This window comes from Coffea arabica, chromosome 4c (genome assembly GCF_036785885.1).
Source record: "Coffea arabica cultivar ET-39 chromosome 4c, Coffea Arabica ET-39 HiFi, whole genome shotgun sequence".
NCBI classification, from domain to species: domain Eukaryota; kingdom Viridiplantae; phylum Streptophyta; class Magnoliopsida; order Gentianales; family Rubiaceae; genus Coffea; species Coffea arabica.
The window spans coordinates 1,043,412-1,068,371 of NC_092316.1; the positions used below are offsets into that span (position 1 = coordinate 1,043,412).

Here is a 24,960-nt window from a genome sequence, read left to right on the forward strand (position 1 = left end):
CTAACTAATTTCATTTTATAAAAATAAAAATGCATCTGGGCATGCTACATGCCATGACGAAATAGAGATCTTATACTAACTCAAGGCAAAAAGAGCAACCGAACACGCGAATAGACATCTCAAATATGTACTGTGAGAATCACCTGCAAACCCAAAAGTCGGAGGCTAATCCATTGAGCAACAAATGTGAATCCCTCAACATCACTCCCCAATGCTCCAAAAAAAAAAAAACAACCAAAAATTTCTCTTTCTATAACACAATTTTAGTTTCTTTTACATCTTAGAGCAGCTGCAAAAATCCTTCAGATGTAAACACCCGGGGCAAGTCTCTCGATCTTATCAGGGAACTGTCAAAACTGATGCACAAACAAAATACTGCTGCCGACTGTTGCTTCATACACTCAGCACTGGGAAGCAATAATAACGTTTCTCTCTCCTCAAAATTTACACCTATTTACCATATGCAACAAAAATTTATTAGCCGCTTTGAAGAAGGCACAAACTCATACTCCATTAGGTATGTTACTAGACCAAATTCTCAAGAACTTGTACCTCGCGTTTTATGAACGGTAAACAAATCATATTTACAACAAAAGAACCCTGCAATATGCATTGACACAAACAAGTCAATAGAAAGGGCAGAATAAGGCTCCAGTAATAATCAACATTAGTAAAACTGCAGCAAGGATGCAAAATCATCATGTACCTCTTGTCGGTTATCTTGGACCAGAAGTACTGCATCCAACAATAGGAACATGTAGTGAGGATACGCCGATAGATTTGTAATTTGATGGCAATGTTATCTAAAGACCAAGCTGCCATTCTGTTGGACTCTCAAATTCTCAATCACTGTCTGGTAAAATGATTTCAGAGCCTTGATGTCATTACCCTGACCCAAAAAATAAAGGATGAGCAAGGAGAAAGTTGAAATTATACTACCATGGATAACAGAAACAGCAAATCAGCCTTTTCAATTTCAAATAAGCTGCTTGTAGCTTAACTAAGAACCAGCCCAAAACACTAAAGACCACAAATGCTCTAGATATAACATGAGGTTACCCCATTTATGGAACTAATTTGATATCTGTGTCAATATTTTATTTTAACTACAAATCCATCTGCAGAAAATTTCGAAGCTGAATAAATCCATGAGACTGCATTGAGGTTCAGTTCCTATTCACTTGCTCGTCATTTAGTCCACAAGCGACCTCAATCTACATTTGCTACAGAACCAGAAGGCCCCATGGGACTAGCAAATCGCTGACCAAATTAAGCTAATAATCCTGTGATTTTATACCTGCAACTTTTGACAATACTGCTGAGCCAAATCTTGAGGGCAATGGGCAGCTGGGAACCCTTTTGATACAAAATGGACAAGGAAATCATTGCCAAATTTCTCATACATAACCTTCTGAGCCAATACTATCTCACCAAAAAGAGTAAGCTGCCAAAGGAACGAAGTAAAGAGCTTCAAGTTGGTAAGAGATCATTATAATAATAGAAAGCTTCTATTGAGCAAATTTATTTCCTGAAAAAATGTAAATTCTTCCACATTACAGCATCTCATCATTAAGAAGCAGAAGAAGAAAAAGACAAGGTTTGGTGGATAAGCCATAAAATTCTTTATATAGTATCCAAAAGGAAGCGATGCATTTACTTGTCCTTTTCAGGGGTGACTCTGAGTGAGATAAACATTGTAGACCTTAAGTGTTAGAAAAAACAACTAAAGAAATCCAAAAAACACTGAAGTCTAGTAATATGAAAGCAAGAATGTTAATGACCGCAGCTTACACCGTATCCATATGCAATACAAACATAATTGTGCTGGTCAAAACAATACTTCCATTTCAAGTGCATTAACTTACAGTATTTGCATCACGGAACTCAAAGGATTTGTCAAGCACACTGTACAAACAACAGTTTATTGCAAATGCCTCAATTACAAACTTCTTGAAACCAGGTACCTACAAAAGAATTGTACCTCAGCACAAGAAAATAATTCTAAAGGCTGCAATAATACTTTCAGGGCAATGTTACCTTTTCTTCACCATATGGTCTGGCACTCCAATCTTTAATTAGTCTGATAAATATTTGCACACATGCCTGAATAAGAGGAAATGCAACCAAGTAAGCATATCTTGGAGGAAAACAGACCTTCAAATTGACGGTTTAATCAGCACAAACCTTTCTGACAAGGATATCCTTGTGGCCACACGAGGTAGATAATAGCAATTGCATCATTGGGTCCAGATAGACCCTACTCTTAGGGGAAAGGAACACTGATGATAGATCATGTGTAGCAATCACGTGAAGCAATGTATAAAATGTTCGCTGAAGCTCCTGTAATTCACGGATTTCCTGGACATTCAAAAGCGAAACTTATCATCTTGAAAGCACTTGGGAAGATAACAGTGGGGGTACTTGACTAAGCACTCTTTCAACTAAAACATCCAAAGCTGATACCGATAAGGGAGGAGCCCAATATTGATTTAACTGCAGGCCATTTCTAATACCAGGCCAAAGCAAACTCTAAATGAATGAATAAATCTTGTCACTAAGCAACAATTAGCTTCATCTCCAGCAGTTGTTCTTCCCAGTTCCCTGGGTTAAATCCACACACCCCCACCCCCACCCCAAAAAAAAAAAACATCTAACAAATGAAAAAGTTGATCTGGCCCCTATAAGTTCTTCTTAATGTGTAGTACACGTAACCTACCACCAACCCCAAACCCCTTAACCTCCCTGGCTGAATTTGATCATACTCCAGCAAAGACACAAAAAACTTTGAAAGGTTCAAGTACCTCATTATTTCCACCAGGTCCTAATGAAAGGGGCTCCCTTGGAAGAATATTAAACACCCTACCAGCAATAGCAGGGTAAACTTCATCCATTATGTCCCCAACTGCAGTGTTGAATTTGCATATGAGCTGATTCAGCAAAAGCATAAAGCCTAAAAGTTCTTTTGGCTGCAAGGCAAGCATGAGGAGAATCATGAAAGTTGGTCATGCTACAAACAAAAAACGGTATCATAGATACTAAACTTCACAGAAAGACCCGAGGAGGACAATATCAATGCCATCACAACTGTCAATGAGGCAAATGATAAATTTCTCCAGCAATAATCTAAAAAAGGACAATGGGAATGTCAAGTGCAAGAAGTATTCACCATTCACATATAATTATGTTACAATTAGGAAAGCTAAGTTTGGGTCTGATAGCTACAGCTTCATATTCAATTTCACTCAGTCACAAAGATAAATTAGCACAATCAGGTATCACACAATTCAATTAAGTAACAACATAATACTCATGTATCAACATAGCAAAAATAGTGTGGCAACACAAACTTTTTTGACGTCTCAACAGGTGAAATTTAGTAGGCATCCTATACCTCGCTTTCAGCAAGCAACTGTTCCAAAGCCTTTGGAAGATAAGGGAATACAGATGATCCTAAGGTGTCCACCATGCGATGAATGAATGATGTAACCTGACAAAGAGCTGGATTAGCAAAGGAAAATATAATTCAGCAATAAAGCAAGCGCTCCAAATCAAACCTTGCTCCGCAGGGGCTCTATTTTTGGAAATACAACAAGAATTTGCAGAAGAACATCCAAAGTCTGAAGAAAACAGAAATACAACAAAAAATCAGTGCAGTTAAGAAAACCAAACACATTACTGCCAAAATGCAAAAGAATTTGATTGCATTATCACAACCAAGAAATACCATCACCGAGTTGGGCATAATCAGAACAAATCTTAACTAAAGCAGAAGCAAATTTATAATGACAAGCTTCTCCTATGAAAATGAAAAATTTTTGTACCAAAAGAAATAAGAACAAACTTCTCCTAAGAAAATAAAAATTTTGTGCACCAAAGAAATAAGAAAACAGAAGGAACAAAAGGAAGAAAGATAAAGATGAACATATTCAAAGCACAGTCAAATAACAGCAAAACCCCTCCAGAAATGGTTGCTCACCAATCTGTGACCCAGACCAGCAGGTAACATACAGCCAAAATCCATCAGTACTTTTTAGCTAAATAATTTGAGATAGCTGGAAACAGAAGCTTTTACTTTTGGCATAGGTATGCAGACACAGAAGTACACTAGATAGATGTAGAGCAGACAGAAACATAAAGGTCATCAATCAAAAACTGGCCTATCAGCTTCTTAGATATCTACTATAAAAGTTGAGCATAACAAAAGGTTCAAAAGCACAACTGAATCATAATTAGAAAGTGATTATTTGCGTTAAAAATTGGTTCAAAATTGACTTAGAGAATAAACCTGCTTGAACATTGCGCCAATCCCAGGGCGACTAGCAGTTACAAGACGCTCGCTGAAGCCCTGAAACCCAAAGACACCACAAATGACCAACTATTGCATATAACCTCAATCATTAGCAGATCATGAAGATGAACCTTAGCAAGAAGCCTAGGATGGCAAGCAAGTTAGATAAAACCACAAGAAGAATTTTGTTTTTGTGTTTTTTTTTTGTGGTTTTTGTGGGGGGGGGGGGGGGGAGTGAATCTCGCAAGCAGCAGCTTCTAAGTTCCACCCAAGAAACAACAAACTGAAGTCAAAATGTAACTGCTGACCCACAGAAAAAGATGGAACAGAAAGAAGCAGTAAAATACATAAACACTAACTCAAAAGCAGAAAAGGTAAATGCAAATAGCACATAAATTCAAACCACAAAGCCGATTCAGATGATAAATGAATACCTTGCTGAGGGCATTAATGGCCATAATTATCTGTTGAATAATTGCAATCTTCGTCGGAGATTCTTCTTCATTTCGAACTTTAGCATTCAAGAGAGCCTCCTCTACCTGCTCAAAAAGCATCACTTTCAGTTACTGAAGTCTTAAAAAGGAAATGATGCTTCATGCCAATCTTATACCAGACAAAAATAACACAGAATAGTCGAGATAGGGAACTAATTTATAGCTTCCATAAAGGACAAAACATAGTCGCTCTGACCCCATTTTGTTCTATAAGAATAGTGTAGCCTTGACCCTGCAACATTGTGAAATTTTCTGCCCATTGAAACCCATGTAGGCCATAATCAAGTTTATGATTGGACCAACAAATGTCTGTGTAGAGCACATGTGTGAGGAACAAAACAAAAAAGCATGGGAACTATATAATTAACATCCTTAAAACACGTGAAACCTCACCTGGTGACAAAGAGGAGTGAGCAAAGCAGAAAGATAGTCAGATTGCTTTCCCAATGGTACTTCTTCCATTCCGATTAATAAGCCGATTGCCTGCAAAGAGTTGAGGAAAAGAAATCAGAATGGCAAAACACAGCTTTTTCAAACAGAAAAAGAAGTATGAACTGTCACTAAGGTAACAAATCTCTAGCGCAGATCAGACAAAGAATGTACCTCAAAAATGTGACTTCCATCTTCACATGATGAGAGTTCTGTGGATGCAAAGCCCATGCTCGTAAACTGAGCAACTTTGTCTTGCAGACTCTGTAATGTGTGTAAAATTATTACAGAAAGCAAATTAAATAAATACCAAATAAAAATGAGAATGATTTATAAAGGTGAGAAGCATGATTTTCAATCATCAAATGCCAAGTAAGAAAGGCAGATGACCTATAAGGATCAGATGCTTGAGAACTATCAAATTTGAAATACCTGCAATATTGTCTCGATGTAGGGCAAAAGTTTTGCTTTCAGCAATTTCACAACCCTCATGAAAAGGTAACTAGCCCTGCGACCTACATTTATATTTGGATGGTGTATGCCTCTTTCATCAAGAAAGGCACCCAACACCAAAGGTATATACTGTGTATTTTCCTGAACAAACTTCAAATACCTAGTTATGGTTTCCAAATACACAAGGGCGACAAGCCGATTAGAATGGCAAGGAAACCTTGTAGATAAAAGCATCAGCACCAGTTCTCTCAAAAGACCACTTCCAGTTCTGATCATCTCATCAGTCAATGATTCACCTAGAGCCAAAAACAGTGAAAGTGCAGCTTCTACCTCTTCAACATTTCTTTCGTCAGGAGATGCAACAGCATCAGCAATTGAGTTCCTAATAAAAACCTGAGTCACATCAGGTGCTACACGTCCTATACTACGCAGCAGCACAAGTAGATCTTTTCTAAATTCCATCATCCTGTCTTCCTCTTCCCTCCCAATTTTGTCCCATATATCAAGATTATTACGATAAACAGGATCAAAACACATATGAACACGAATTACTTCCAGCATCTGACCCACATGAAGAAGCTGAGCGTTTGTCAGCAAAGATAGGTTCTTCATTGTGCCAACATAGCCAGAAAGAAACTGCAGGATGCTGAAAGTTGCATCTACCTCACAATTCTGCATTACATAGAAAACAGAAGGCATAACCTCATTTAAAATCTCCACTGAGATGCCCTTACCATCCTCAGAGTTCAACCGCTTAGAACATTCCAAGACCTCAGTGGCATACCCGGTCAGCAAAGAAGCAACTCTAGAAACCAAATCAGAGTCATTATCCTCTGTAGCTACCAAACCAAAAACCCTACTCATGTGTAAGCTCTGCAAAAGGTTAAGCTTGGATTTTGGATCCATACGCTTAGAAACAACTGCAATAACACAAGAGGCAGAAGCTCCACGGACTTGATCCGACAATCCATTAGACAGCATTAATTCAAACAACAATTGAAGAAAGACATCATTTGCTATCAGCCCGATGTCAATCCAAGTAACATATCTCCGAATACAATCTAAAGCGCTAGTACACAAGTCAGGATCCGAAGCCTTGTACATTGACAATATGTCATACCACACCCTAACAATCTGCTGTATACACTGCTGCCTCATGGCATCCTTGATACGCCCCGCAACAGCCACCTCATCCGAACTACGCGGATAGTCCATACTAATTAATTCATCATCCAGTGCATTTAAAACGCGACAAAACATATCAATAACCACTGGCCCTTTACGAAGATTTGGCAAATAATCGATAAATACTGAAGCCCAAATCAAGGGGTACTCGAAATAAATTAGACTAACAACTACCTGAGCAAGCTTATTCTTAATAAATGCTGGACCCTCCAAAACCCTAACTGAGTTCTTATCATCAATAGTCTCATAACAAGCCATGGAAAACACCGACTTTCGAATAAAAGACTTCTCTTCAAGGCTCATTGATGAGTATCGAACCTGAAGGGCACCGTGCAGGCATTGCAAACACCAAAACTGAACTTGAACTAGTTTACTAAAACACAAACGCTCTATACATATGCTACAAAGTGAGGGGGACTCCTTAATTTGCTGACAAAAAGCAACAGCTTGTGATTTTAGCCCAGAATCAACGCTTCCAGATTCGTCAAAACTAATTAATATTGCTTTCTCGAGATCATCCATTAAGAGTCTTTAGAAACGCTAAACCCTAAACCCTAAAACTTCAGCCTTTGATCACTCGACCCCAAAGAATTTCAATCCAAGGCTTTTAATCTTTTCTTTTCTTTATCAATCTTCCTGTTTAATGTTTGAATTTCTTCGTCCAAACCAATGCGAAAAGACAAATACAAATTGAACAGAACCCAATGCAACGAATTAGTGAAGGCTTACCCGTAAAAAGACTCTGTTTTCTGGTGAGAATGATTTGAAACGAGAAGGGTTTGAGGAGATGAATGAAGAGGGTCTAGGGTTTCTGGTTTTTTTTTTTGTATTTATTTAATGTATATGGTCTCTCCTTTGTAATCAAATTTTATATATTTATTTTGACTGGGGCGAGGAAGTCTGTGACTTTGGTCCTCAGAGGAGAAGACTGCGAAGAAAGGGCTGTGAATGAATGTGATCGAGGAATGAAGAAGGGAGAAGACGGAAGCTTTTCAAGAATTCATCTTATATAGTGCTCTAAACTAATTTTGACCTGTAGAAATAATTATTTCTGAAAGAATTTAGTATAAAACTTTCATTTAAAAAACATCTCAATCTTTAGTAGCTTTTTGAATACATTTTTCAAAATAACTTGGTGGTTTTTAATGCTTATTAGTGGTAACATGTGCTTATAAAGAAATTCGACAATTCCTTTTATGCTTTTAAAGGAACCACTCTATCAATCCAACAAGTCTTATACATCATTGTCGCATCGTTTTTATATTTTTAAAATAAATGAATCATACCCTCGATGCATCGCTTAATAATTATAGAGTTTAGTACATGGTAAACTTAATAATTATAGTTGTCGTCTTGAAATAGTACATTATCTAATATTTATATCAAATTAAATTTGGATAAAAAAATAAACAAAGAAAAAGTATGACAAAAATAAGTAAGTAACTGACACTTTCAAATTGAAGATAATCATGAGACAAATAATTTAACTGTTGATCCTAAAAATGGCGAGTTGAAATTTTAAATTTAAATTATAATTTGTTAGTACAACTATAGAATTCGAATTAGAACCTGTTAATTATATGGTCTTGTTATATAATTCAATAAATAAATTATTATCAAAAAAGAAAGTCACAAATATTGAATAGATTCACATGGTGAAATTATATAGACATATACATGGGCTTAAAATAAAATTATTAGTTTTAAACCCCTGATTATATCTATTGAATAGCATGTGTATAATTATGATTAGATTGTTTAAGTGAAATCAAATAGATATATATTATATGCTATTTGTACTATTCAGGTAAAATCAAATAGATATATACATGAATTTAAAGAAAAAAATTATTCGTGCACATGATCAATGAGGGATGAAAAATCCATATTGAAAAATACGATGGATGAAACAATTTATTTTATAAAATGTTAGGAACGAAAAAATTCATTTTGTGGAATGTGAGAAACTATGAATCGGATTATGTAAAATTTGATTTGATAATTTTACTCTTAAAAAATAATTACGTGCAAGGCATATGGTAGATTTCGACCAAAAACTAATCGAAAATTTAAATAAGAATCAAATTTGAAGGGAAAATATAGGAATTGACACGTGTTCATCCACTGTGAGCAAAGAAGGGAAAAATATATATATCTGACACCTTTTTGGCTTCAATGTATTGGTTTCGATAGCACGGGAAAGCGGAATTATCATATCATATTAGATTATTACCTTTTCTGCTCGTATACCACATATTTTTCTTTTCTTTTTTTCGGGATAACATCTGATTTGCATGCAACTAGGTTTATGGATTAGTATGTACTGTACATTCTTTAATAAAAATTGTTTAAAACGTGTTTCACAGTAATTTTTTCATCATTCACATTTAAAATAATAATTTTGTGTCTTTTATAAGGTCAAGTCGGTAAAATTTTATTTTAACCTAAGTTTTCGATCACTTTTTATCAGGAATTCAACAACTGATCCACACATGATCATTTTTGCATGGACAAAATGGTTAAATTTCATTTATAGCTAAACAAATAACCTGATCCACATCCATTTTTTGCCTTTAAAAATGTAAAATATAACTCGAGCTATTTTTCCCTTTAAAAAAAAGGAATTGGATACAATTCATATTCATTTTTGCTACCAAAAAAAGTAGAAAGTGACATTTTTTAAGCAAAAATAACTGCACGTAGGCCAAGCGATAATTTCTAGAAGTGGTTAAAAACTTATGTTGAAACCAAATTTTAGTAAATTAAATTTATAAAAGAAGTAAAATTAATATTTTAAAAATAAATAATAAAAATTTCATTTAATAAAACAATAGACATTTTGAACGATTTTCCTCTTACTACATGTTTTACAAGAATATCAGAGGAGTGACAGTGAACTTGTAAAATTTTCAAAAGGCCTGCTTGAAGTTTGAACTCTGGCTCGAGGCCCAATAGTGGAATAGTGCAACTGGTCGAACGTTTCAGTTGAAAGGCCAATATTTCTTCCACTATCCACGAACCCGCAAAAAAGGATAGCAGTCATCAGGATTGTATGCCAAAAATAAGGAAATACATGGGAACATGTGATAAGAGGCTACTTATAGTTACTTGACCTACCAATGTATCATTAACTTCCATTAGTTGACTAGTTCAATGGATGTTGTTTGTGCAGAACAAATTCTTTACGATGGACTTGTTACTAGTAAGAGATGAAACAGAAAACACGATTTTGTGAAGTGAAATTGTGTCTCGGAAGATTTATTCTAATAAGCAACTATTTCTGCAGACTCATATTAATGCCGACGAGCTAAATCTTGAATCCTGAGAACTAACATTAAGGAGCGTCAAATATCTGTCAAAAACAAACCCATTTTACAAGTTTCCTAATGGTGATTGTCCGAGCAAATTATCCGGGTATTTACTAAACTTTTTAATAGTGAAGTTTTGATCTGTTAATAGCATATTTCGTGAATTATATAGATTCTTAGATTTGATAGAATTATCGGTGAAATCAGATGTAATAACCCAATACATATACATTTCATATTTTAGCGGGTAAAAACTTACTAGCATTTTAGTTAACTTGTACGGTAAGCAGTAGAAATGCATAGCCCTTATGTTTTGTTTTTCGATAGTAAAGCTACTAGAAAAAAAAACAGCTACTAGATTCTCAAAATTAGTAAAATGTTATCATTCTATATTTATTTATTATCTTGTAGATCTACTTACCCAAACTTTGTTACATCTCCAATACTAGAGTTGAGTCGATGAAATAGCGCGATAAATTTTGAATCACTAAACCTACACCACAATCTACCCAGTGTTTTGACTTTAAAATAATGTACTTAACTCGGGGGACATAATTTCGGTAACGAAACAAAGAAGGCAACTTTTTATATGCTAGGTGTCCCCAGCGGGGTAGCTCAACTGGTGTGCTTATTTCTCTTTAGGCATGTCTAACAGAGTTCGAGTCCCTCTGTTAACGCGCTCAGAATGAGTTGGGGTGCCCTCTCCTGGGCCGCAGAGGATTAGTCGGTCCGAAGCCCCGGAAACCCCTGCGTCGACAAAAAAATTTTTTTTTTATTTGCTTGGCACATGTTTGGACATCAGAAGGTCTAATTCGGCAAAAATGCCCGAATCCATCGTTCAATATAGTGATGCACTGTATTCTCCTTTGGGCCTCTTCGGCCCAATCCACATGCAATACAAAGTCCCTCTTTCTTGATTGAGTTGGGGCGCCCTCTCCCGGACCGCAGGGGATTAGTCGGTCCGAAGGCCCGGACATTCCTGTATCGACAAAAAAAAAAAAAAAACTTTTTATTTGCTTGGCACATGTTTGGACATCAGAAGGTCTAATTCGGCAAAAGCGCCCGAATCCATCGTTCAATATAGTGTTCCACTGTATTCTCCTTTGGGCCTCTTCGGCCCAATCCACAGGCAATACAAAGTCCCTCTCTCTTAATTGAGCAGTTTTCTCCTCCGAATTCCAACACGAAAGCATGGGCACACATGACCTGTGCGAGATAGTAATCATCGTTGGCTTATGCCTAAAATGACTCGTGTTTTTTTAGGAAAAGGTATTTTACTACTTGCTTCTTTAGGATATCTTTGGATATGTCCTTTGAACTTTGAAGTTTACTATAGATAATTGGAATTCATTCCACAATTTCATTCCTTTTAGTCGATGATAGTAAATAAATTTATTGAATGTGTTTAGACAGGAGATCATTTGAAATAATTATAGTTAGTGGCACTAATTATTGTAGCATTTTTTAGAATACGATGTATATAAAATAAAAAATTATATTTATAATTATATTCAAACTCCGATTCATATTTTTCATAGAGAAATCTCTGATCAATGATAGAACAAGATCCGCTCTGCATCATATCTAATGAATTTCTCGGTTCGGGTCGAAGAAGCAATGTCACTCGGTCATTATCAAACTGACTGCAATCTTTTTCTGTCCGTGAAGATCCCACCAGAGTGCCTTCTACTTCTAATAGGCCATGAACTAGATCCGAATCGTTCTCAACGAGTTCATAAGAAGTGATCCCATTTTTTTCATCGGGTCCGGGTAGAGACCAAAGATTTTGGGCGACCGATCCGGCAGAACAACTCAAAAGATAAAGAACCTTCCCGACCACGATTTTTTTTTTAGGCGAAATTAAGAAAAAAAAATAAGAAATTGTATTCTGCGCTATAAGTGTAAAAAATCAAAGTAAATAGACAGATAAAGAAATAGCGGATTCCATCGTTTCTATGGTGACTTCATAAACGGTGAGGTCTTTTCTATACACCGGAGCCTTTACTTCATTTAATCAATGTTATTGGTAACTTGTATAGTTCATCCTCCTTGGCTCTATCCATGAATTATCTAGTAATAGGTCATTCACAACGAGATCTACCTACACCGTAACGGTATTTTTTTTTATGAAAATTAGCTGGGTAGCTGACCCTCTTAGTCCGTTATTGCCAGAGATAAAAATGCCATTCAAACTCATTACTGCTTTAAAAAATTTGTCAATGCTCAAATGCGTTCAAACTGGAAAAATGCGTTTAATAAAAATGGTCGAATTATTCGTGTTCTGATTACGAGGCATTGGTTTATACTGGTGGAGGGGAGAGTTGCGTGGCAGAGAAGCTTAGGCCTGCCCAGGTCCCCGGACGGACTCCACACACATGGTAAATAGCTTGCACGTTTTGCAACCATTGGGTCTACGCAACGCAATTGGATCTCCACACGCATTCACGTGGACTTTGACATCATCCATCATTTTCCAAATACGATCTAAAACCTCATATACCCAAAAAAAAAAAAAAAAGTAAAACGAGAAATTTAAGGAGGCCGCTGAAACTGAAAGAGAAAAGAAAGAAGAGAAATGACGTCCCGTTTGCTGAGCGTGTAAAAGTGTACGACACCTAAACCAAACCGGGGTTTCGGTCCTTTCTCACCGTCTAAACTGCTTCAGTGTCAGAACAGTTCAATTTCATTTTAACCATTTCTCAAACACAAATGTAATGACGAATATGAACAGAAATTATTTCCCACGCTAAAGCTGATTTAAACAAATACTTATTGGTCCATCCCAAGATGTGAACCACCCCCCCCCCTCCCCGGGAGAGCAAAGTCACCAAAATACACTGATCTACTGCTGCGTCGTTAAATACAGACGAGCAAAAGAGACACAGCCGCACTGCTGACCAGCCGTTAATTGCGTGTGATGACGGAACATTGCTCCACCGGCCGGGCCGGCCGCCTTTAGTCATGTAGGACACGCCGACACGGTCAGCGAAAAAGGCGCTTACAGTCCATTGTCAGTTTAATCATGGAATCTGTATTGTTGATTTGCTACCGTTGGTTTCCACCTTCTACGTACACCAAAAGTTTAAACGAAAAACCAAGGTATTGCACGACTCAAGGAAAGTAGACAACCAATCTATAGTTTTTGGTTCTTGCCCTTGTCTAATGCACTAATATATCGAGGGAAAAAAAAAGATACCCCAAAAGCCTTTTTTTTGTTTTTTTTTTTTAACACATGAGAAACTCCAAAAGTCTACAATATCATGATGAGTATGTCAATTAGCAGTAGGATTTATAGACTTAGCAGTAGGTTAAGCAACTTTGTTAGTACTTTCCAGTCCAGCAAGACGCATGCTTAGATCCATTAAATGTGACGTGCTTAGATACATGTGATTCGACGGTGATTAAATTCTCGCCCATTTTTTGTGATTCCATTGGATCACCTCCCTCCCTCTGGTACAAGTTAAATTAGAAATACGAGGAGAAGAAGTAGATATTGGACGGTGATAATAGAGTTAGAAAAAAAAAAAAAAACACACTTGTGAATGAAGTCCCTCCGGCAGCTTAGATTAGATCCCTATGCGTGCGGTCCCCCCCCCGCCCTCGGGCCCACATCACTGTCAAGATACAAAATAGCAGTACAGCAAAGGAGCGGAACATTTGTTTGCCGCCAGAGCTGACCACGTAGTACGCCACGTGCTTGCTTCAACTGCGAAATTCCCACAATGCCACGAAACCCAATTAGTACTTGTTGTATAACTATAATCGAAGTAGTAGTAGTAGTAGTAGTAGTAATAGTGCTGGTACATTTGGCCCAAGCGCCGGCCAATGGAGTACAAGAAAAATTAGTACCGCTTTCGTAGCATTAAGAAAGTAGTAGTGCAATTACAGAAACGAGACGTCGATGTTCATGCTAGTAATAACCCTCACGAATCTGCTCTCTGGCCTCAGTGCCTTGCTTCAAGTTTTTGCTCTCTCCACCTACTCAATAATTTTTTATTTTGTTGTCGCGGCCAGTCATTCACATTTTCGCAAATAACAGCCATACCCACTCAGGCATTAAATTATGCAATTCAGTCACACCAAGTCATATTATAATGCCCCATCCTTATCCAAATCGCTACTGTTTTAATTATTATTATTTTTTATCCATGTCAATGTACATTATTATTCAATCATTACTGCCACTGCTTCGACGAGGCAGAGACGCTGGTGCACTGCAGACTTGATTGGGGGATCGAAGGTTCGATGAATTATTTATTGTCAGCTACTACAAAAGCGTCAAAGTAAGTAACCTTTTTGTCATAAATTTTATCATGATAAATTTTGAAATTTACTGCGACAAAAAAGTAACCTTTTTATCATGAATTTTCATAAGACTAATTAACTCCTAGAACACACACACACACATATATATACTAGGAGGGGTTCACCGCGCACCGAGCGGTGTTATTTTTGTGTTGCCCAGAAAATGTCCAAATTTTGAAATGGAGATATGATAATCGTGCGGAGAAGTAAATGGAAGATGTAAAAATATTAAAGAATGAGTAAACACAATTAGAGAAAGAAAAGCTCAAGCGCAGCCTTTACACAGCAGCATGGAACTGAGCAGACATTCAAAACAAAACAGAGTAAAGAAAAGCTAAAGTACAGCCCTTACACAACACCATAGAATTCAGCCAATATATTAAAAAAGAAACAGAGTGAAGAAAAGGTAAAACACAGAGCTTACACAGCAGCATAGAATAGAACAGATAAGAAAACAGGAGTTAAAAGGCTGAGTAAAGGCGGCAACAGCTAAAAGCGAGGTAACAAAAGCATGTAGCAAAATGATTATTGGGTACGAGCAAGGTAAAAGCACATACAGAAGGGAGAATAAGTAATGGCACCTTAACGTTAGATAACAAGCCTTTATTACCCAACAGCAGAGCAACACAGAAGAGGACAACACCTGAATAAGCCAGTGAGAGCAAAAAGAGTAAGAAAATATAATATCAAAAAGTAAATGCAGCACAACAAGCATCAGAGAACAAAGTGGGTAAAAATATAAGAAATTCAAGGGGAAAAGGGGAAAATCACTAAATAGAAGGGGGGCAAGATAACTTGTATGTAGCAACAACAGCAAAACAAAAGGGGAAAAAATACAGCGACGCAAGAAATGACGACAGGAGGAAAAATGGAAAACTCAAAGAGTAAATGCAGGACAACAAGCACCAGAGAGTATAGTGGGGAAAAATATAAGAAATGCTAGGGGAAAAGGGGGAAATCACAAAACAGAATGGGGGGCAAGATAACGTGCACGTAGTAACAGTAGCAGAACAAAAAGTAAAAAAAAAAAAAAAAACTGATGCAAGAACTACTGACAGGAGGACAAATGGAAAACACAGGGGAAAAGGCTGTGGCAGAAATGTAAATTTAAGCAGGGCGCTTGAGAAGCAAAACGAGCGGCAAAGCAAAGCAAAGAGGCAACGCAACAGTAACAGCTCAGGATGGCATAAATTGCAGGTGAGGAAAAACCAAAATAAGCACGACAGGAAACGGGAACACAATCAGGAGAAGTTAAATCCAAACAATAGTAGCGGAATTAAAGCTTACGCAAGGAGGCAGCAAGATAGCAATTGTTACAAAGGAAAGAAAAAGCAGAAAAAAAGAAACGAGGCAGCAGCTCAGAATGAGGAAGCAAGCAGCTGGAGGGCCAGAAAAGAACAATGAAAATGAGGCACAATTACCGCGGATCATGATGACGAAAGCTGGGAAAAGCGGAACCTGAAACATAGAAACCTCTGGATACATCGGAGAAACAAAGGGTTTTCAGTCTTGTCAATCAAAGGAGAGAGCAAAAAGTGTTTTTTCGGCAGCTCTCTAGAGCAGAGCTGAAGCTCCTTCACACCAAATCGCAGAGAGGAAGGAGCTGAGCAAGATAGAACGGTGCATCTGTCTTTTTTAAAAGAAGGGCAATATCGTCAAATCATACCAACCCACATTGAGCCCATCACCCAACAGTTGTCATCAATCAAACTTTCAGCAACCGTCATAATAAGCTTACTCAGCTGGCAATACAGAGAAACGTTCCTTCTCAAAAACCAAAGGTCCAAGTTTTCTTCTCTCAGGCAACAAGAAGAAGGATTGCACTTCTCCTCCCAGCAAAAGCACGCGACTCCCACGTGAGCGACGACCACCAGCCAGCCAATAAAATCCAGCCACGTCAGCACAGCAACCACAACTCTTAGCAATTCCATTCGCTCTTTTACTATATAGGTTGATATATACATACATAAATTTAAAAAATCTTTATGAACATCGAGAACAATTTTTAGAATAAAGGCTATTCTCGTCCTTCCACAAAGCATTTCACCCAGAAAAGACAATACCGAGTTTTCCAATTTCCCCGAATTAGATCACGTTACAAAAAATCATCCCATCCGTCGCAGTCGAACGAGAAGGAGAAGGAGAAGAAGAAGAAGAGACACAGAAACTACGCGAGAGTCGAGAAGCGAGAGGAATCACGCCCCCACCAACCCAAAAACGTCTCCGACTTTCTTTCTTCGCCAAACGAAATTAGGGTTCCGAATTCCTCTTTGGAACTTCCAAACTTCGCTATCTTGACTCTTGTTTTGTTCCATTCCAGCCCGCCCTTCAATCAACAGATCTCTATAAAATTCCTTGTAAATACTGTATAATCGACTCACAATCTCTCCGATTACATTTATTAGGCTCTGTTTCTATCTTCTTTTCTTTTTTTAATTGTATTAGTCGTTTGTAGATTTGACGATTCTTTTATTTTGTAAATAAATAAGAAGCTGAAAAAAAAATTACAGTAAATAAATTCTAGGGTTAGTATTAGGAGATTTGAAATTAAGCTTCAATTATGCCTGTTCCGACAATTGCTCTGTACGCAAGTCCACCCAGCAGTGTCTGCTCGACGCCACATCCTTGCCAGATCAACTCGCATGCCTCCTACGACTTTGATTTGAACAGTCGATCATCTCCGCCGCCGTCGTCCACGGCGTCTCCGTCGCCGTCGCAGAAGCCGATCGTCGGAGGACTTTCCCTGCTGCTATCCTCTCAACCGGCGGTAAAACACGCGACTTATTCGACTACTGCGGACGAATTGTCGTCCTCCTTGTGGCATGATAGAGGGGGTGAAGAGTTGAGCTGCGGTTCATTTCGGTACTCGTCGTTGAGCTCGTCCATGAAGCGAGATCAGTGTTATCAGAGCCCTGTGTCCGTGCTTCAGGGTCCCGTCTCTTGCAGTAGTAGCGGCAGTGGAATTGGGTCCGCTTCGACGTCAAGGAGTCCTCCCATGAGAATGGGGGATAATATGAGCTCCATTCGATCCGGTAGTGGGGGTTTGTTTCATCGGTTTGTCCGGCATGCTTTAGGGTCCTGCGTCGATTATGATTCGCCGTCTTTTCAACTTCATGACAGCGTTGGTTCTACATCATCTGGTTTGGTAGATGAGCTGACATTTAATATGGAGGATAATTTCACAGAATCTAGTGTAGATCCTCGTGCTAAAGATATGCTTTTGAACGCACAGTACAGGCATAAGATATTTTATGACGATTTCGTCGTAAACGCTTTTTATGAAGCTGAGAAAGCTCATAGAGGACAGGTATATACATTGCATGTGAATACTAGATTTGGTAGTCGAAAAAATGCTTTCTTTATGGAATCACTGGATTGAGAAACTGTGTCTCTGATTTTGCAGGTGCGGGCAAGTGGAGATCCTTATTTACAGCATTGTGTGGAAACGGCGGTTTTGCTGGCAATGATTGGCGCTAATTCCACAGTTGTTGCTGCAGGGTTGCTGCATGACACACTTGATGATGCTTTTGTCACGTATGAGTATATTTTCCAGACATTTGGTGCTGGGGTGGCAGATTTAGTTGAAGGGGTATGAACTTTTCTTTTTTATGGACTTCTTGCTATTGAAATGCTTATCAAATCGCTACACCTTTTGGATTGCGATTTTCCTCAGAAAAATTATTTTATTTTTCGTGAACACATTTCGCTATCACCTTTTTACCTCACATGTATCAAATTGCTATAATAATTTTTCTACAAAAAATCCAAAAAAAATGCAATCCAAACGGGCCTATTCATTTGGTTCCCTCGAATTTTGCTTTCCCAATGAGTAGTGCATGTTTCTTTACCATTCTACTGGTAATGTTTACAAAATGACAGCTTCTCTTGGAAGGTTTCTTTGCTTGGGATGCTTTGAATAGATTTATGGACCCAGGGTTGTTGTTGAATTCCACTTCAACCTCTATGAATTTCCAGGTAGCCACAGTCCTTAGGTTCTGTTGTCATTGGTTATGAAATGAGTGTCACCATCTATTAGCAGTCGAAGAAAATGTTTTGAGGTGAATAAGAAAAATGGAAGGAGCTTTCTTAAACGCCAACTACATGCTGATCAACTCAAGTTAATGCAGGAATTTTGTAGTTCTAGAAATTTAAGTTCATCATGTATGAGGCAAAATTAATAGTTTCATAAGTAGTCGGTGTCTGTTTCTTTGTTGTCTTGGGAATTACGCAGAATGATGCTAGATATTGACTTTATATTAGATATTTTTGGCTTGCGCACTCATCTAGCTTTGGTCTCTTATAGGTGTCTAAACTGAGCCAATTGAGCAAGCTTGCACGTGAGAACAATACCGCTTGTAAAACTGTTGAGGCTGATCGATTGCATACAATGTTCCTTGCAATGGCAGATGCTAGGGCTGTTCTCATTAAATTGGCTGATCGGTTGCATAATATGATGACATTGAATGTGTTACCTTTAGTTAAGCAGCAGAGATTTGCTAAGGAAACCTTGGAAATATTTGTTCCTCTGGCGAACCGTTTAGGAATCTCTACATGGAAAGAGCAGTTAGAGAACCTTTGTTTTAAGTACTTATATCCAGATCACCACAAAGAATTGTCCTCTAGACTTTTGAAGACCTTTGACGAGGCAATGATAGCCTCCAATGTGGAGAAATTGGAGCAAGCTCTTAAGGAGGGAGCCATTTCTTATCATGATCTATCCGGGAGGCATAAAAGCTTGTATAGCATCTATTCCAAAATGCTAAAGTATGCTCTCTCTCTGTCTCTCTCTCTCTGTCTTTCTATCTCGCGCACACACGTATTCCTCTTATATTCAATGTTTTGGCATATTGTTGGAGTTCATATCATTTAATACATGGTGATGATATAACTATGTCCAGGAAAAAGCTAAATATGGATGAAATTCATGACATTCATGGTTTAAGGTTAATTGTGGAGGATAAAGATGAGTGTTATAAAGCTTTGGATATTGTTCACCAACTATGGCATGAAGTACCTGGAAGGTTCAAGGACTACATAGCCCACCCGAAGTTTAATGGGTAATTTAATTTGGTGATGAGATCACTTTTTTAAGTTTTTTCATGGGCCATGTGCTAACCTGGATTATGATTTGTAGGTATCAATCCCTGCACACTGTAGTTATTGGTGAGGGAATGGTTCCTCTGGAAGTTCAGATTAGAACAAAGGAAATGCACTTGCAGGCTGAGTACGGGTTTGCTGCTCACTGGAGATACAAGGAAGGAGATTGTAAACTCTCTTCCTTTGTTCTTCAGATGGTTGAGTGGGCACGCTGGGTTGTTGCTTGGCAGTGTGAGACAATGAGCAAGGACTGCTCCTCCATTGGTTACGCTGATTCTTTGAAGCCGCCTTGCAAATTTCCTTCTCATTCAGAAGATTGCCCTTACTCTTGCAGACCTTATTGTGGCTCAGATGGACCTGTTTTTGTGATTATGATTGAGAATGATAAGGTTCATTGTTGATGCTTTCAGTAGTTTGTATATCTAATTTAGTTGTCAATGATTGCAAAAGAATTAATTTAGAAGCAAAGGATTTAGGTGGCTAATTTCTGGTGTTTTAGTGGCATTTTTGGGTGATTTAGCTTTTCCTAGAATTTATTCGTATCTTTCATCCTTTGGCCCCCTCTTTGGTTGCTGTTTAGGTGTTTCACGTAGGAAACCTTGGTTTTTGAAATTTTAGTCCTACTCCTGTGATGGTACAAATGTCATGACTAATCTGGTTTTGGGTGTTACAGATGTCGGTACAGGAGTTTTCAGCAAACTCGACCATCAAGGACATGCTTGAGAGAACAGGTTGGGGAAGCTCTAGATGGACGCACTGTGGATTTCCGCTGAAGGAGGAGCTTAGGCCCCGGTTGAACCATGCAACTATCAGTGACCCCATGTGCAAGCTAAAAATGGGAGACGTTGTGGAATTAACTCCAGCAATACCGGATAAATCATTGATGGAGTACAGAGAGGAGATTCAGCGCATGTACGACAGGGGGCTCCCCGTATCAAGTACGGTGTCTTCTGGTAGTTCAATGATTGGCTTGAGAAGCTGACCCCGTTCTGGTACATTGCCCGTAGTAATAGGGTACCGTGGACAAATTGCTCATTCTTGTATATAAACCATAACATTTGTACAGAACCGCTTCAGATAAATGGCTAACTGAATTTGATAGGACGTGTGCTGCCTTGTCTTTTAGATACCAGCATTAGTTGCTAATCATGCTGCCTTCCAGTTTTGTTAGTCGACACGACTTGTTAAACCAAATGCCAAACTTGTTATCCAATAACCAAAACTAGTAAGAAGATGATGCGACTTTTGCAAACATTCACATGTATGTAGACAAACAAGGTAAAGATTATTTATCCTGTAAGAATTCTCTGGTTCTGTTTGGGCTCAGGGTGCTGTGGCCATAGGAAAATTTTTTGCAGCACATGGATTAAAAGGAAAATCAGCACTAGCCGGTAATTTGTTAAGTCTCGCGTGCGGCCAGCGTTGTGATGGTTGAAGTTGCTTGATATGGAACTGTGAAATTACCATAGCCATGCGGTGGTTGAAGTTACTTGAAATGGAGCTGTGAAATTACCACAGCTGGGTTTTCCATCCCAAGGGAAGGCAGCTGCGGTGGTTGAAGTTAGGCAGCCACCCGTTTGCAATGGAACATGGATGTAGCAACTTCGAGGTGTGAGGCAGCTCTTGTCGCTGCTCGAGACCAAAATTGGTACGACCGTGGCCGTGAGCGCCTTCTCACATATTGGTTTCTACTTGTATCCTGGCTTGAATTTCCCATGGCATTTTGCCAGGGACTCCTTTCAACTTGAAAACCATTATAGAAATCATCATTTCTAGTCAAATATAGAGCTTGTCAAAACTAAAGCAGAGTCAACCAATCAGCCCAAAGCAGTGCCGATGATTAAGAACACAAATTCTGGAAATTGTTTGGACAGCAATTTTCCAAAGAAAAAAAAAATTGTTACGTTTTTTGTAAACACATTTTCCATTCACGTTTTTACCTCACATATATCTTTTTACCTTACAAATATTAAATCGCTACAGTATTTTTTTACAAAAAATCCAAAAAAATGCAATCCAAACAAGGATGCAAGCAAATTCACTAGTGTTAATAACGTTAAAAGCATATCATTTAACAAATACAAAGAAACAATCCTGCATCCGGGATACATACAATTCTCCAGTTGACTTTTCCAAGTACCGAGTACATTTTGGAGTCTCAATTCAGGGATGAATTTTACAGGTCAATACTGCCCCAGATTGCATCAAAAACGGTCAGCTACTCAAGCCCAGCTTACAAGAAAGGAGTCAAGAGATAGACATGATAAATGTTAATCTTCCTGGGAACTTTTGTGGTGAGAAGAAAAATATATACACCCCAACACACAATTGGGTACCGTGTGATTTTTAGCAACCGCTATTGAGACTGAAAAGCTCATCCTGATCGTTTAGGTCCAATTGGAAAAGACACACCCTGAGGAGTGCCTTGTGAAGCATCTATCCTTTGCTCTTGAGAAGGGTTTGGATTAGGATCAGCAGCCTCTTCATCATCCTCTGCTTCCTCAATTGCTTGCTTGCTTTGTTTCTTTGTAATAGCAAATTGGTAGTTGGGATTGATTAGGGTATCCTGTTCAGGAGGAAGTGGAATTCCAGGCCTGGTAATTGATTTTGGTAAAGGGATCTTGTTTCTATTCCTAGCTAACTCTAGTAGGACCTGAACAGTAACCAATACAAATATGTTATAAGTACACTGCAAGGACACAAGATTGGTACAAAGACATATTATTTGCATGCCAGTTGGAAGAGGAGTTTTCCTAATATTACAATTTTAAATACTGCAACTTCACTTCAAAACTCACATGTCGTCTTCCAGGTTCCATAAAGAGAATAAATTGCTAATGATAACAACAACAACCACCAAATAAAAGAAAAATTCAGACGAATTAACAACTCAAACAAGTAGAGCTGGTAAAAGCAGCAAATTCCAAGAAATTGATATTGTTCCTTCGGCAGTGTGGTGCTTCTGAATAATAGTTAGGTTGGAATCAGGAGGATTTCAAGCTTGTTTTTTCATTTTTCAATTTAAATTTAACTCTAATTTTTAGTAACAAACTTGAATTGTGCTTTATCTTATTCAATCTGAGCTCCAATCAGCATTGATCGAGTGGCTTAACAAGCACAAAACTTGAAATTCTCAGCAATCAATTAAAATCCTCACACAAGAAAAAGAGGAGAGAAAATTACTGCAGCTGCTACTAGTACTAAAAGCTATTATGATGCTGACCGAGTTGTGGACTAACTTAATGAATATACCTCACGTGGAGGAGGTTGTGAGAAGCTGAAATTGACTTTGGACTGAATGGCAAGCTTGACATCATCGGAATCGATCACAGATTTGTCAGCGTGGTCTGAGTAAATCTGCGCATCCGTCAGCACATCCACCGCGTACCTGTACCAAAGTTCCAAGAATTGGTGGATAACACGGGGCTCATAGTCTTCCACACCCATTGATTTCAGCAGAGATTTCACGATCTTTGCATCTCTCGGCATGTCCTCCTCTCCTGCTCCCTCTCCCATTTTCTGCAATCAAACTAAAACCTCTGCTCAAGCCTACCTTAGTATTACTGTCGTCAGAATTTGTCGTCAGAATTTGGCTTTCCAACCTTATAAAGTTGCAATGGAGAATTATATAGAGCTTAAGTTTCTTCTATCCTAGCTGACCGTTCGACTCTTAAATATTAAAGAAGCTGTAATTCGTTAAAACTTTTGGGGACATAACAACCAAATTATGAAAGTCTAGATCACATTCTAAATATATCAGCTTTATGAAATAGCTTTTACAGGGGCATAACAACTGCATAATGAAACTGTAGCAATTTTTTACTAGCTAAGCTGTCCAATGGGAATTGGGAAATATTTAGCAGCTGCAGTTTCCAATTTCCTCTAGAAAATGAAAGGAACCTACGTATTCTTTAAACCTCAGATTTAGCAACTAATGACATCAACTGAAGAGCCATACCTTAAACCTAAACCTTTATCAAAAGACAAATTTTTTTTTTTGTTGGGGTGGGGGAGATTACAACAGCAACCCTGATCAAGTGGAAGAAACGATTGCATAAAATTATTTCAAAACCCACATAATCCTTTAAATGAGAAAACATGTGGAGTTCCACTTCTTTGAATAAGGACATTAAAAGGCCTAACAAGCTTTTAAGTCCCAAAATAAGCATACACCTTTTAGCAAGCTAAACATTCTCTACGCATTTAGCAATTCAAAACGCCCCCAAAGTATCGCAATTAAGGCAAGTCCTATTATACAACTACCAACATACCTCCGCGAACCTGGATTGCGAACTTATTGAATTGCGCTACGTCTTATAGTCCCTCTTCCTCCTGCAAATGAAGGGAGAGCGACAAATATTTTCAGCGACGGGGACAGAATGGGGCCGAAGGCGGTGATTTGCGAGGCGGTGTTCGAGGTTGTGAATCGACGACGGGAACAGAATTTCTCGAGTTCCTTGAAAGATTTATTTGGGTTTGTGGGCATAAGGCGATGGGCTTTCTTGATGTGCCGCGGCTTTTGGGCCGACTGGTAGCGGGAAGCTTGTTAGACGCAGTTACTTTGGAGAAATTGTGATAGAACCTGGTCTCTTTGTGGACCACAACCCTTTTTCTTTGTTTGACTTTTAGATGGTGAATAAAATTCTCCATTACATATTGAATTAAGTGTTTTTTTTTTTATAAATTTTTTTTTTAAAGATTGTTAGAGTTTTAGTCATTTAGAATATAGACCATTGTCATCACTGAGTATACAAATCGGATTATCTAAAAAGAACATAAAAATTTTAAAAAGTTTTTTAAAAATTATTTTGAAATTGGGTACTGACACTAAAAGGTTCAAGCCCTCCAACATAATCGGTTGACGTTGTGCTCTAATAAATACAGTAGTATATACATATTTTTTTCCATAGGTCAGTTTAGTTTAATATATAGGTGGCAAACCAACCCACTTAACTAAATTTACCCATACCCGTCCATGAATAGGTAGGTTTGGGTATCTTAAATTTTTGTATATGGATATAAATGAGTTACCCAATAATACCCATTTAATAAATGGATATTATTAGGTAATTCATCAAACCCAAATAACCCATTTAGAATTCTCTTCCCCTAAATCTCTTCTCTTCCGCCATCCTTTTTTTTTTTATTTTCAAATATTTCATTTTGTCATGATGTTAACTACTTTTGTTTCACTATTATTATTATTATTTGTTGGTTTTATCTTATTATTTTATTTTCTCTTAATTTGTTAACTTGCTCACTTTTTAGCATTACCAATTTATGATAAGTTTTAGCCTCTTTTCTTATCTTTCTAAAATGAAAATTTAAATTTATATATGAAAAAAATGTTAGAGGTTCAAAATTTTTGGATTAAGTTTTCATATTAATTTTTATAGTACTT

The 24,960-nt window shown here is 37.9% G+C and overlaps 3 protein-coding genes and 1 long non-coding RNA gene across 8 annotated transcripts; 1 reads left to right on the forward strand and 3 right to left on the reverse strand.

Moving 5' to 3' along the window:
- Nucleotides 1-92: 92 nt before the first annotated feature.
- Nucleotides 93-7,816, reverse strand: LOC113742867 (exportin-T). 2 transcript variants are annotated; one of them, XM_072045211.1, is made up of 16 exons: nt 7,579-7,718; nt 5,644-6,862; nt 5,386-5,475; nt 5,176-5,265; nt 4,723-4,827; nt 4,286-4,345; nt 3,555-3,617; nt 3,392-3,487; nt 2,802-2,966; nt 2,185-2,358; nt 2,038-2,103; nt 1,866-1,964; nt 1,298-1,444; nt 707-889; nt 553-600; nt 93-450 (listed from the first exon to the last, which is right to left on the reverse strand). In XM_072045211.1, exons 2-14 carry the CDS (start codon nt 6,820-6,822, stop codon nt 800-802), a joined length of 2,424 nt encoding a protein of 807 aa, XP_071901312.1. In that variant the 5' UTR covers nt 6,823-6,862; nt 7,579-7,718; the 3' UTR covers nt 93-450; nt 553-600; nt 707-799. The 2 variants fall into 2 exon arrangements, with proteins under 2 accessions (XP_071901312.1, XP_027126679.1); XM_027270878.2 differs by having other exon boundaries at nt 5,644-7,816.
- A 5,676-nt stretch (nt 7,817-13,492) lies between these two features.
- Nucleotides 13,493-16,228, reverse strand: LOC140005069 (uncharacterized). Its single transcript, XR_011812853.1, has 3 exons — nt 15,884-16,228; nt 15,044-15,105; nt 13,493-13,863 (listed from the first exon to the last, which is right to left on the reverse strand). It is a non-coding gene; the product is annotated as an uncharacterized lncRNA (long non-coding RNA).
- A 215-nt stretch (nt 16,229-16,443) lies between these two features.
- Nucleotides 16,444-20,663, forward strand: LOC113741443 (probable GTP diphosphokinase RSH2, chloroplastic). 2 transcript variants are annotated; one of them, XM_027268974.2, is made up of 7 exons: nt 16,444-17,769; nt 17,866-18,051; nt 18,342-18,437; nt 18,766-19,226; nt 19,361-19,519; nt 19,597-19,948; nt 20,233-20,663. In XM_027268974.2, the coding sequence occupies exons 1-7, from the start codon at nt 17,023-17,025 to the stop codon at nt 20,539-20,541; spliced, it is 2,310 nt and encodes a 769-aa protein (XP_027124775.1). In that variant the 5' UTR covers nt 16,444-17,022; the 3' UTR covers nt 20,542-20,663. The 2 variants fall into 2 exon arrangements, with proteins under 2 accessions (XP_027124775.1, XP_027124776.1); XM_027268975.2 differs by lacking the exon at nt 18,342-18,437 and having other exon boundaries at nt 16,447-17,769.
- Nucleotides 20,664-21,586: 923 nt separating this feature from the next.
- Nucleotides 21,587-24,080, reverse strand: LOC113741444 (transcription initiation factor TFIID subunit 9). Of its 3 annotated transcripts, none has more exons than XM_072045212.1 (3): nt 23,831-24,080; nt 22,812-23,122; nt 21,587-22,212 (listed from the first exon to the last, which is right to left on the reverse strand). In XM_072045212.1, exons 2-3 carry the CDS (start codon nt 23,073-23,075, stop codon nt 21,934-21,936), a joined length of 543 nt encoding a protein of 180 aa, XP_071901313.1. In that variant the 5' UTR covers nt 23,076-23,122; nt 23,831-24,080; the 3' UTR covers nt 21,587-21,933. The 3 variants fall into 3 exon arrangements, with proteins under 3 accessions (XP_071901313.1, XP_027124778.1, XP_027124777.1); XM_027268977.2 differs by having other exon boundaries at nt 22,812-23,089; nt 23,831-24,079; XM_027268976.2 differs by having other exon boundaries at nt 22,812-23,078; nt 23,831-24,074.
- Nucleotides 24,081-24,960: the final 880 nt, after the last annotated feature.

Excerpts from the sequence above, each read along its gene's own strand:
- LOC113742867 (XM_027270878.2), bottom strand. The coding sequence starts at position 7,371 with ATGGATGATCTCGAGAAAGCAATATTAATTAGTTTTGACGAATCTGGA. Across the intron at positions 3,488-3,554 it reads TAGAGCCCCTGCGGAGCAAG|GTTACATCATTCATTCATCG; the intron begins GTTTGATTTGGA and ends GCTCTTTGTCAG. Across the intron at positions 2,967-3,391 it reads AGTTGCTTGCTGAAAGCGAG|CCAAAAGAACTTTTAGGCTT; the intron begins GTATAGGATGCC and ends CTTGCCTTGCAG.
- LOC113741443 (XM_027268974.2), top strand. The coding sequence starts at position 17,023 with ATGCCTGTTCCGACAATTGCTCTGTACGCAAGTCCACCCAGCAGTGTC. Across the intron at positions 18,438-18,765 it reads CAACCTCTATGAATTTCCAG|GTGTCTAAACTGAGCCAATT; the intron begins GTAGCCACAGTC and ends GGTCTCTTATAG. Across the intron at positions 19,520-19,596 it reads GCCCACCCGAAGTTTAATGG|GTATCAATCCCTGCACACTG; the intron begins GTAATTTAATTT and ends TATGATTTGTAG.
- LOC113741444 (XM_072045212.1), bottom strand. The coding sequence starts at position 23,075 with ATGGGAGAGGGAGCAGGAGAGGAGGACATGCCGAGAGATGCAAAGATC. Across the intron at positions 22,213-22,811 it reads CACAACCTCCTCCACGTGAG|GTCCTACTAGAGTTAGCTAG; the intron begins GTATATTCATTA and ends GTTACTGTTCAG.